We start from the raw sequence: 11,687 nt of genomic DNA, 5'->3' as shown, positions 1-11,687 counted from the left end.
AAAAAAAAAAAAAAAAAAAAAAATGTAGCATCCGGCCAGGTGCAGTGGCTCATGCCTGTAATCCCAGCACTTTGAGAGGCCAAGGTGGGCAGGTCACGAGGTCAGGAGATCGAGACCATCCTGGCTAACACAGTGAAACCCCGTCTCTACTAAAAATACAAAAAATTAGCCAAGCACGGTGGCGGGTGCCTGTAGTCCCAGCTACTCAGGAGGCTGAAGTAGGAGAATGGCGTGAACCCGGGAGGCAGAGCTTGCAGTGAGCCAAGATTGCGCCACTGCACTCCAGCCTGGGCGACAGAACGAGACTCCATCTCAAAAAAATAAAAATAAAAAATGTAGCATCTGTCCAGGCACGGTGGCTCACGCCAGTAATCCCAACATTTTGGGAGGCCGAGGCAGGCAGACCACCTGAGGTCAGGAGTTCGAGACCAGCCTGACCAAGATGGTGAAACTCCATCTCCACTAAAAATACAAAAATTAGCTGGGTGTGGTGGTGGGCGCCTGTAATCTCAACTATTCCAGAGGCTGAGGCAGGAGAATCACTCGGACCTGGGAGGCCGAGAATGCAATGAGTGGAGATCATGCCATTGCACTCCAGCCTGGGCAAGAGTGAGACTCTGTCTAAAAAAGAGGAAAAAAGTAACATAGGCTGGGCGTGGTAGCTCATGCCTGTAATCCTAGCACTTTGGAAGGCCAAGGCGGGTGGATCACGAGGTCAGGAGATTGAGACCATCCTGGCTAACATGGTGAAACCCTGTCTACACTAAAAATACAAAAAAAACTAGCCAGGCATGGTGGCTGGCACCTGTAATCCCAGCTACTCGGGAGGCTAAGGGAGGAGAGGAAAATGGCATGAGCCCGGGAGGCGGAGCTTGCAGTGAGCCCGAGATCGTGCCGCTGCACTCCAGCCTGGGCGACAGAGTAAGACCCTGTCTCAAAAAAAAAAAAAAAAAAAAAAAGGAGCATCCACTCACTCTACCTTATTCCAATTTAAAGATTTTTCAGATTGGTAGAAATATATATAAAAAGCGATGTTATCCAAGGTGAACTTGCCCAGTTTCTACTTCTCACGAAAACTCCCAAGTTTACAAAATGGCACAAGAAGGGGATTCTTCAGAACTCTTACGGTTATTTATTTTTATTTTTAGAGATGGAGTCTCACTCTGTCAACTAGGCTGAAGTGCAGTGGCATAATCTTGGCTCACTGCAACCTCTGTCTCCCAGACTCAAGCGATTCTCCTGCCTCAGCCTCCCGAGTAGCTGGGACTACAGAAACGTGCCACCAAGCCCAGCTAATTTTTTATTTTTAGTAGAGACAGGGTTTCACCATGTTGCCCAGGATGGTCTCAATTTCTTGACCTCGTGATCTGCCCGCCTCAGCCTCCCAAAGTGCTGGGAATACAGGTATGAGCCACAATGCCTGGCCATTTTTTTTTTTTTTTTGAGATGGAGTCTCGCTCTGTCACCCAGGTTGGAGTGCAATGGCGCGATCTCCGTTCACTGCAACTTCCGTCTCCCAGGTTCAAGTGATTCTCCTGCCTCAGCCTCCTGAACAGCTAGGATTACAGGCGTGTGCCAGCCGGCCCAGCTAATTTTTGTATTTTTAGTAAAGACGGGGTTTCACCATGTTGGTCAGACTGGTCTCCAACTCCTGACCTCGTGATCCGCCCACCTTAGCCTCCCAAAGTGCTGGGATGACAGGTGTGAGTCCCCATGCAATGCCTGTCATTGAATTGGAAGTACTTTAGGAAACATGGAAGTAGCTTGTTTCAATCACTGCAGGTCATTCTGTCAGTACTTCTACCAAGGAAAACGGAATAAACAGTAAAACCTCATTCAGTCACCTCCCCAAATTTGGAAGCTGTGCTCTGGTATAATGTGAAGTTCCCTTGGAGAGTCCCGGTGAAATGCAGAGCTCACCGAGTCAACCAGCCCGTCATGAGCGGCGAGCAGGTCCCATTCCCTGACACAGCCCCACGTCCATCTGCCGCGCAAATGACCAACCCTCATTTACTGCCTAGTGTTAGGCCCTTGTATCAAGCACCAGGAATATATCCAAGTGAGGTAAGTATATAACTACAAAACAAAGGGAGAATACGGTAAGACCTACAGTAAACCACCAGGGTCAAAGAAGAAAGGAAGATAGAGAAACAATCCAGTAACTAACCCTAGGAAGGCCCTCGAGGGTTTCAGTAAGCAGAGATGGGCAGAGGGCCAAGGGGGAAGGGTGGAAATATGGAATCAGACACGGAACGCTGGGGAGGCTGCTTCTGCATGGGCAGAGGCGAGTACTTCATGGGCCAAGTTTGGCCTTATCCTCAAAGCAAACAGACACTCAGTAGAATGGAGTAGTAGAGTTCCTCTTCTAATGTCTGACACCAGACTGCACTTTATTCTACACGTGGAGGCTACCACGATCGGAGCAACAGAACACAAACTCAAAAAACCCCTGAGAAATGGTGCCCTCACCTACTGAAGCGATTCTCTGTCCAGCAACACTCAGACCACTGCTGAGCGGCAGGGCAGCCACAGGTCCCATGGAGCTATTTAAACTTCAAGTATTAAAAAATGTAAAATTCAGTTCCTCAGACACACTAGCCACACTTCAAGCGTGAGCAGCCAGTGCCTACCCTAATGGACAGACGGCAAACATTTCCACCATCGCAGAAAATTCTATTGAACAGAGCTGGTTAGACAACAGAGAGATCATTTGGTCAGCATAGTTTCTTGCGCGACTTACTTTAAATTAAAAACTACTCTCAGAGGTGAGAAAACTATACTCTTTTAAAAAATATTTTAGAGGCCGGGCGCGGTGGCTCAAGCCTGTAATCCCAGCACTTTGGGAGGCCGAGACGGGCGGATCACGAGGTCAGGAGATCGAGACCATCCTGGCTAACATGGTGAAACCCCGTCTCTACTAAAAATACAAAAACTAGCCGGGCGAGGTGGCAGGCGCCTGTAGTCCCAGCTACTCCGGAGGCTGAGGCAGGAGAATGGCACAAACCCGGGAGGCAGAGCTTGCAGTGAGCTGAGATCCGGCCACTGCACTCCAGTCCGGGCGACAGAGCGAGACTCCGCCCCCTTCCGATAGAAGGAGTATCGCATTTTAGAATTTGAACTTTTCTATAGTTTGGCCAGACCTTTTCCCACAATAAACATGAGTCACACTGGTAAGATATATTTACTGAATGTGAATGCACATTCTCTTAAAAAAAAAAAAAAAAAACATGAAACATCTACTGCAATATGGACAGAAGGGGGCACTGTGAGTCACTCTAAAAGCTACCAAAAGACACAACAGAATTATACTACATTTTATCTTCCAGGACGAGCGCTCTGTATGCAAACTCCTGATGGCTGTGCTGACAACTCCACCCTTACGAGGTTGTGCAGGCTTTTCAGAACCAAAGAAAAAGCCACACTTCCACCTTCACCAGGGGGTTCTCATGATCCCCTCCCACCCAAAGGCGGCTCAAAGTGTGCTTCCTGGTGTGCCCGATGCCCTACCTGCCCTGGTGCTTACCTGTGTGAGTGCGAAGATGGGCCTTAAGGTGGGAACTTTTGAAGTAGGTCTTCCGGCAACCTGGGAAGCTGCAAACATAGTTCCTCCTTCGGGAAAAGTCTACCTGCGGGGCACAGTTTTGGCTAGAGGCGATGAACACTGGGGCAGGGGCAAGGGGCAACAACTTGGTATTCCCGGCAGCCATGACACTGGCTGCACAGGGGGCAGGCGGAGGGAGGGCTCCCTGGGGCAGGACCAACATCACAGCTCCCTGAGGCACCGGAGGTCCCACGAACACAGGTTGAAGCGCTGGAGCAGCCTGAGCTAGGATGGGTCTCACAGTCCCCACAGACAACTGGGGAGGGGGCTTCAAAAAAGCTGGTAACATGCCACTTTGTCCAGTCACGGGGATCATCTGGCAAAGGACAGGGGGAGAAGGGACAGAGACAGAAATCAGAGGAGTGGTTTTCCTGGGCAGGTCATTTTCATAATTCTTTGGTGAGCAAGTCTGAACTGCAACAGGCCACCCTGCCTGCTGGCCTTTGTCAGTGAGGAGCAGGCCACCAGACTTGTGCAAGCAGGGCTGACAGGAAACCAAGTTAGTGTTGAGTAAAGTGTCTGTGAGGTGTGTGTCCTGCAAAGTTTCAAAGTGTCTCAGAAACTGCTCTTCTCCTCCTCTGCTGTCAGAAAGCCGGCAATCTGGAGTCTGGGTGGTGGGAAAGCAGGCAGCAGGGCTCTCCCCAGTGTGTCGGATCACGCTGGTCCCCATGGCCCTGCAGGGAGAGCTGGGCACTGGCTCCAAACCCAGCAAGTCCCTCTCCGCGCCCCCGCTCAGCGCTGTGGCCGCTATGGCAGAGGACTGGAGGACGTCTGTGGCTGTGCATGCTTTGGAATCTGTTACTTGGGGAGGAACAGGTGTCCTTGTCGATGGCTCCATGAGATCAGGGCTCTGAGGAGGAGTTATGCACTTAAAAAACAAAAGTACCATGTGAAAAAGTTGCTTTAAATTTTAACAGGGACTTAATTCATCACGATGCTCCCAATACCTTTACACTGAATCATCTAGACACTCGGCTAACCCTGTTTTCAACATCCCAGTGGGTTTCAAGGCTGCATGGGGCACTTTGCTTTCTCAGCTTATTCCCACAGTGTTTACCTCTCCCAAACCTACACAAGAGCCCAATGCAGGGAACTCTGAGAGGAGGTCCTAGCCGCCATGCCCACCGCTTCTGCAACCCTCCTGACAACCCACAGGCCCTCCCATCCCTCTCCAAATCTGCTTTCTACGCTCTTCTTTCAGAGAAAGCTTCCAGCCCAGGACAATCACAATCTCCACTTCTGTTAGCAACCTACCATTCTCAACTTCTCCAAGCTGAGATGCAATTTTTCCAAGTACTTTCACAGATGCAGCAAATTAAAAAACCAAAAACAATAGTGATTTACTGCACTCAACGAAGGCAATCTGATGTCAAAGCACATGCTTTCTCCAGCTACTACCCACATATCCTGATACTAGGCTGGGTCACCAGGAGAACCTAAGCTCCACCCCAAGATTCCCCTGGGGAAGTAATTTTCACTTTCTTACATTAATCTGTAGGTTTCATCCCATGGACATTAACCACACAGCAAGGTATGATCCATCCATAGAAAGAGCACATTTTTCAGAAATGAATGAAGAGTGTTTTTGTTCTTTTATTTTTTTTCGAGATGGAGTCTCGCTCTGTCGCCCGGGCTGGAGTGCAGTGCCGCGATCTCGGCTCACTGCAACCTCTGCCTCCTGGGTTCAACCGATTCTCCTACCTCAGACATCTGGAGTAGCTGGGACTACAGGCGCCCGCCACCACACCGGGATAAGTTTTGTATTTTTAGTCAAGATGAGATTTCGCCATGTTGCTCCGGCTGATCTCGAACTCCTGACCTCGTGATCCGCCTGCCTGACCCTCCTAAAGTGCTGGGATTACAGGCTTGAGCCACCATGCCCGACTGAAGGAATTCAACACACTGAGTTCAGCTACTCTAGTCATTTCACAAAAATGCTCCTCTCCCATCTCCTCTTACCAGAGTTGATAAAGAATGAAAGTCTTTTGGTAATTCAGGTGTGGCTGCATCCATATGCACAGTGGTGGTGACATCCCCAGAATCAGAGACAGGCGTGAGAGGTCTTATCCGCAACAGGTCACCTTTCTGGGATCTTTGACCCCAGGAGCTCATACAAACAAGAGCCTCAACAGCTTCCATGTCTGTCTGCTCCAAGATGCTGCACGTAGACCTTTCGCTGTCATGCCGCTTCCTCTCCAGGATGGACTCACATATGTCCATGATGTCAACCTAAAGGCGACACAACACAATGGCTTCTCAGTGCAGGGGAAATACAAAAGGCCACCCATGATGGGCATGTGGATATGCACACCAGAGGCCTACACTGGGCATGTAATGCACATGCAATACTCCATAGCAACAAACACCAGCTGTAGTAAAAGATGTTCAAAGAATGCTCACGACAATTTGGCTCTTAAGCCAACATTTCAAAGACAGAACTAAGACGGCAAGTGTTGCCACCAAAAATCTTGACTCTTAAAAAAGGCTTAATAAGTTCATATTTTTCTTGGGTAAATGATTAATAAAATTAACTCCTGAGGTGCAAGCCAAACAGTGAAAGCAGCTGCCCAGGGAAGAGGAGCCAACACTGAGGCCATCTAGTCAGTCTGCCAGTAGCTGAGGTGCCCTGACCATGGATGGCTCTTTGAAGCAGCAAAGCCGCCAAAGCAGTGTCCCTACCGATGCTCTCAGGGACTCTGGCGCCTTCCCTCCATGCCCCAAGCAGGTAGGGCCCGTGGCGATTCCACCAGTTCCCTCCACAGATTCGGAGCAGGAATCATCTGTTACTGTCCCAAGGCTAGCAGGTGGTAACAGGAAGTAAACCTCTGATCCCGGAGAGGACCCCTACAGTTTTTGAGATGGAGTCTCGCTCAGTTACCCAGACTAGAGTGCAGTGGCACAATCTTGGCTTACTACAGTGCCCGCCACCACGCTTGGGTAATTTTTGTATTTTTAGTAGAGAGAGAGTTTTGCTATGTTGGTCAAGCTGGTCTTGAACTCCTGACCTCCCCGGTTCAAGCGATTCTCCTGCTTCAGCCTCCCTAGTAGCTGGGATTATAGGCGTCTGTCACCACGCCCAGAAAATTTTGTATTTTTAGTAGAGACGGGTTTCACTATGTTGGCCAGGCTGGTCTCCAACTCCTGACTTCAGGCGATCCACCCGCCCTGACCTCCCAAAGTGCCGGGATTACAGGCGCCCAGCTTTGTTTTTTTTTTGAGACGGAGTCTCACTCTGTTGCCCAGGCTGGAGTGCAGTGACACCATCTTGGCTCACCACAACCTCTGCCTCCCAGGTTCAAGCGACTCTCCTGCCTCAGCCTCCCCACTAGCAGGATTATAGGCGCCCACCACCATGCTCGGCTAATTTTTATATTTTTTATAGAGGGGGGGTTTCCTCATATTGGTCAAGCTGGTCTCGAACTCCCGTCCTCAGGTGATCCGCCCACCTCAACCTCCCAAAGTGCTGGGATTACAGACCGTCTCTTTAATCTGGAAGGGGAGGAGGAGGAAGAGGATGGAATGAGCTGATCTCTTCCGAAAGAAAACTAATCTGGGGGTGAGAAGGTGATATTACTCTGAGAGGGAGGAATATCCCTCCCTCCCAGGGAGGTTACAGTGAGCCGAGATCGCGCACCCACTGCACTCCGGCCTGGGCGACAGACCGAGAGTCCGTCTCAAAATGAAAAAGGAAATGTTAAATGTACGAAGATACACGTTTCCTCTCAATTTGCCATGCACCAAAGCATCAAAACTTTCCTTCTGCTCAGGTTCCCCGTGATCAAACAAGACGAGGCCACCTCAAATCCCCGGCCTCAGTCCCGCAGGCTGCGCCACGAAACCCCCTGTGAAGTCACAGAACCCGGCGCCGAGGCCCGCTCACCACACGGACGGGAAGGGACCCGGCCCACAGTGCCCGCACACCACGAGGCCCACACTCGGCCCACGTCCACGGATACCTCCCCGAAGTTCCCGGGTCGCGACGCTTAGGGCCCCCAACGCTCGCGTGCCGCGTTCCCGCCTCCAGGCGTTGCCCCGCCCCCAGGGCCGTGCCGCGCTTCCGCCTCCCGTCGTTGCCAAGGCCCCCGGACCTTGCCCCGCCCCCAGGGCCGAGCCGCACCCCCGCCAGCCGCTATTGCCCCGCCCCCACGGTCGCGCGCCCCGCCCCCAGGACCGTGTCGCGTTACCGCCAGCAACTCTTGCCCCGCCCCACGGCCGCGTGCCGCGTTCCCACCAGCCGCTCCCCCACCCAACGGCCGTTCGGCTCACAGAACCGGGGTGACGTCATGGCTGGAAATAGCCGCGGGGCCAGAGGGGCGGGGCCGCCCAGGAAGCGCGAGACAAAGCTGCGCGGGGCACACGCCCCCTCCTCGCCCCCGCCGCCCCGGGAGCGCCCCGCACGGCCGCCGCCACGCCCGGCTCCAAAGCCCGCCCAGGCCCCCACCGGCGCGGCCGCAGCGAGGACCCGCACGCCCCACCTCCCGCTTTCATAGGCGCGCGGGCCCCGCACCGCGTCCCCCGCCTCGCCCCTCGCTCAGACGAGTAGTCCAGCCGCGGCAGCCCCACCACTCACTGCGCGCGCGTCGTCTGGGCCCGCGGAGTCCGGCGTGTGCATCGTGCCGGGCAGCCGGGAGCAACAAAGCCGCCGCGGGGCGTAAGCTCGGCGCAGCAGCGGCCGCACGTGCGCGCGGGCGGCGGTGGCGGCTACCCGGAGCTTCTGTGGCCGGCACGCGCCTCGCCCGCCCGCGCGGCTCTGCCCCGGCGCGGCCCTCGCGGCGCGGGAGGGGCGGGGCGGCCGCGGAGGGAGCGGCCGGCGGGGCGGGGCGCGGAGGCGAACCAAAATACACCGCGCCCCCCCCGTCGGGGCGGGGCCTGCCGCCGCCAGCCAATTCGCGCCGGGCCCGTAACCGGCAGGCCAATGAGCGCCACGGGGGGCCGCGTGATCGGAGCCTGGCCGCGGCGTGATCGGGCAGGGCGGGACTCGGCACGTGTTTTGGTAGGAGCGAGGGGCGGGGCCTGAGGCCCTGGAAAGTAAGGGAAAGGTCGCGGGGGCGCGCGGGGCGGAGAGGGCGCCGCGGCGGCAGCGGCGGCGCCTGGGGAAATCCCAGGGCGTGGTTCGGGCTCTGTGCGGGGAGCGGGGAGCGGGGACCGCGCTTACAGGAACCTCCTGTAGCGCCACCGGCTAAATCAGTCGGTAGCGGAGACCCACCTAGAGGCTTCAACCCGGCTTTCGTTGTTTTTATTTCTGTCACTCTCCCTTCGTTTCTTTGGAGTGAGCCCATGACCCGAGAGGTCGGAAAGCTGGCTGGTTCTAGGCGGCATTCCTACACCCGGTCATTTTTGCAGACACCCGGAGTCTGAGCTTCTCGGCCTGAGGGTCCCGCTGATGCCCCTCCTCTGGCGTCTCTGGGCCTCTTCCGCTCTGTTACGGGCTCAGGGGAAGCCCAGACGGGCAGTCACCCAAAAGACTCCAGCTGAAACCCGCTCGTTCTTCCCAGGCCCCGAGAAAACGCCGCCCCCTCCGGGTAGTCCTCGAGCCTGCAGGAGAGATCTAGTGTGCTGTCCAGGGCACCTTTTTTTTTTCCTCCCTGTATTTCGGTTGCTGGCGTCTCTTGGTGTGGTTTGGCCACGTTTGCAGCGCCAGGTTCATGGAGAGCAGGAGCTATGCTGTTTATTTGCGTCGCCGCAGCCTTCAGCTCAGGAAGGAGTCACACCTCCGTCTGTCCACTGCGCATGCATTTGCTGAGCCGCGATGTGTGTTGGCGCTTAGTGCAAGGGGCAGAGGCCGCAGTGAGGAATCGTCCTTAAAAGCTCACATCTAGGGAGAAGGAGCAGAGAGAGAATCCCAGCACCCGGGGGCTTTGCTCTGAGCCAGAGAAGCCTGGGCTCAAGGGAACAGGCCGGGCCCCACCACTCACCTGAGCAGGGCTCTGGTCCCCACTTGTTCCTGCGGGGCCCACTCTGAGCAGAGGGGTTGAGCAGGCTGAGGAGAAGGTGTTTGCTGAAATAGTAAGAGGGTTTAAGTGAACCATGATAAACTTCTCTCATGAAGACCCCGGAGGCTCTGAGAGGGGTGCAGGGTGTTGTGTATGTGAAAAGTTAAGTCTTAGATACAGACTGGAATATTCTCTTTTGCCTGGATTCCTGCATTCGCCTTACAACTGGTCTCCCTGCGTCCACTCCAGCTCCCACAGCCCCTTGCCACTCAGCACCCCCAGGGGTCTTTAACCTTTTCAGTGGCTCCGACTGTACTCAGGGTAATGCTTCTGCTCCCCACTGTGGCTTGTGAGCTCCTGCAGGGACCCAGCCCCTCTGTCTCCAGCCCCACGACTCTCCCCACTCCCCCGAGGGACAGCCCGGGCCTCCTCCTGGACACCTGTCTCACCAGCCCCTCTGCCATCTCCAGGTCCTTGCACCTGCTGTTTCCTAGGATGCTGTTCCCCCAGATGCCCCCTGTGCCCTTACCCGCAGTCCACCTAGAGAGGCCTCCTCTAGCGAACGCACCCTTGGGGAGACCTCCAGTCCCCTTCTCGCGGGCCTTCTTGTTTTCTTCCTTCACAAAACTTTTCGTGAACTGTCCCTTTTCCATTACTTCAGTTATTTGCTTATCATCTGTCTCCCCATCAGAAGGACTCTCCCAAGGCCAGGGAGCCTGGCTCTCTAATTCATCCACGTAGGTGAATGAGCGAATTGAAGGTGTCTACCAGCCTTCCTGCTTGAACATCCTGTGGGCACCTCTAATTGTGTCCTTAAAACTGAACTCAGGGCCGGGCGCGGTGGCTCACGCCTGTTATCCCAGCACTTTGGGAGGCCAAGGTGGGTGGATCACCTGAGGTCAGGAGTTCGAGACCAGCCTGGCCAACATGATGAAACCCCGTGTCTTCTAAAAATACAAAAATCAGCTGGGTGTGGTAGCAGGCGCCTGTAATCCCAGCTACTCGGGAGACTAAGGCAGGAGAATCACTTGAACCCAGGAGGCAGAGATTGCACTGAGCTGAGATCGCACCACTGCACTCCAGCCTGGGTGACAGAGACTCAGTCTGAAAAAACAAACAAACAAGAAACTGAACTCAGATTCCACCCAAATCTGGATTTCTCACCTCCGTGAAGGGCACAACTGGAGACCCTATTGCTTGATCTAGAAACCTGAGCGTCACCTTTACCTCCTCCCTTTCCCACAGTTGCTTTCTTCTGCCGGTTATGCCTTGCCCTTCTTCCTTCTCAGTTCCTCTCAAACTCTTATGTCACCCATGCCAGCCCTTGTCCTGGCCACCACCTGCTCGTCTGAATTGTTGCCACTGCCTCCCAATAGGTCTCCCTCCCTCCAGCCAGATGCCCTACAATCTGCCATCACCTTACTGCCAGAATGCTCTTCTGGAAGTAGAGATGGAGCTGAACCTGTATTCAAGCCATCAGCTGGAATCCAAACAGTTATAGGACTGACTTCAGGCTCCATGGCCAGGAACCCGTGAGTCTTTGTAACCAGGCTCCAGCCAGCACTTCCTGCATCATTTCTGACCAGTTTCCCAAATTGCTTTCCCTGCTACCTTCCTGCCCGCAGTGACCCAATACAGAACCCTGTACTCCCAAGGTTATGCCACTCTCCTGTTTCTAGGCAGCATTCCTTCTGTGTGGAACACGCCAACCCTTGTCTGCTTTGACCCTGCAAGACTGCATGAGATGGCCAGGCACGGTGGCTCACACCTGTAATCTCAGCACTTTGGGAGGCCGAGGTGGACAGATCACCTGAGGTCAGGAGTTTGAGGCCAGCCTGGCCAGCATGGTGAAACCCCGTCTCTACTGAAAATACAAAAAATTAGCCAGGCGTGGTGGCAGGCACCTGTAATCCCAGCTACTCGGGAGGCTGAGGTAGGAGAATCTCTTGAACCCAGGAGGTAGAGGTTGCAGTGAGCCGAGGTCATGCCGTTGCACTCCAGCCTGGACTACAAGAGTGAAACTGTGTCTCAAAAAAAAAAAAGAAAAAAACGGAAGAAAAAGACTGCATATGACTCCCTGGCGAAGCCCTCCCTGATGCCCCCAAATAGCTGATGCTTCAGCAGAAGGCAGTGTGCCTGGGCTTTGGAGTCAG

At 54.3% G+C, this 11,687-nt stretch overlaps 1 protein-coding gene across 1 annotated transcript in view; it reads right to left on the bottom strand.

The window, feature by feature from the left end:
- KLF11 (Kruppel like factor 11) overlaps positions 1-8,381 on the bottom strand; it is a 9,784-nt gene extending 1,403 nt beyond the window's left edge. The window contains exons 1-3 of the mRNA XM_023199172.1: positions 8,172-8,381; positions 5,561-5,830; positions 3,524-4,469 (exon numbers count right to left, since the gene is read on the bottom strand). Of these exons, the coding sequence (XP_023054940.1) occupies positions 3,524-4,469; positions 5,561-5,830; positions 8,172-8,213 (1,258 nt within the window). The 5' untranslated portion in view covers positions 8,214-8,381. The remainder of the gene's footprint in view (positions 1-3,523; positions 4,470-5,560; positions 5,831-8,171) is intronic.
- Between the last annotated feature and the right edge of the window lie 3,306 nt (positions 8,382-11,687).

Source organism: Piliocolobus tephrosceles, chromosome 15, assembly GCF_002776525.5.
Source record: "Piliocolobus tephrosceles isolate RC106 chromosome 15, ASM277652v3, whole genome shotgun sequence".
Classification (NCBI taxonomy): Eukaryota; Metazoa; Chordata; class Mammalia; order Primates; family Cercopithecidae; genus Piliocolobus; species Piliocolobus tephrosceles.
The sequence above is the reverse complement of the archived record's forward strand: the minus strand, read 5'-3'. Positions and strand labels throughout refer to the sequence as shown.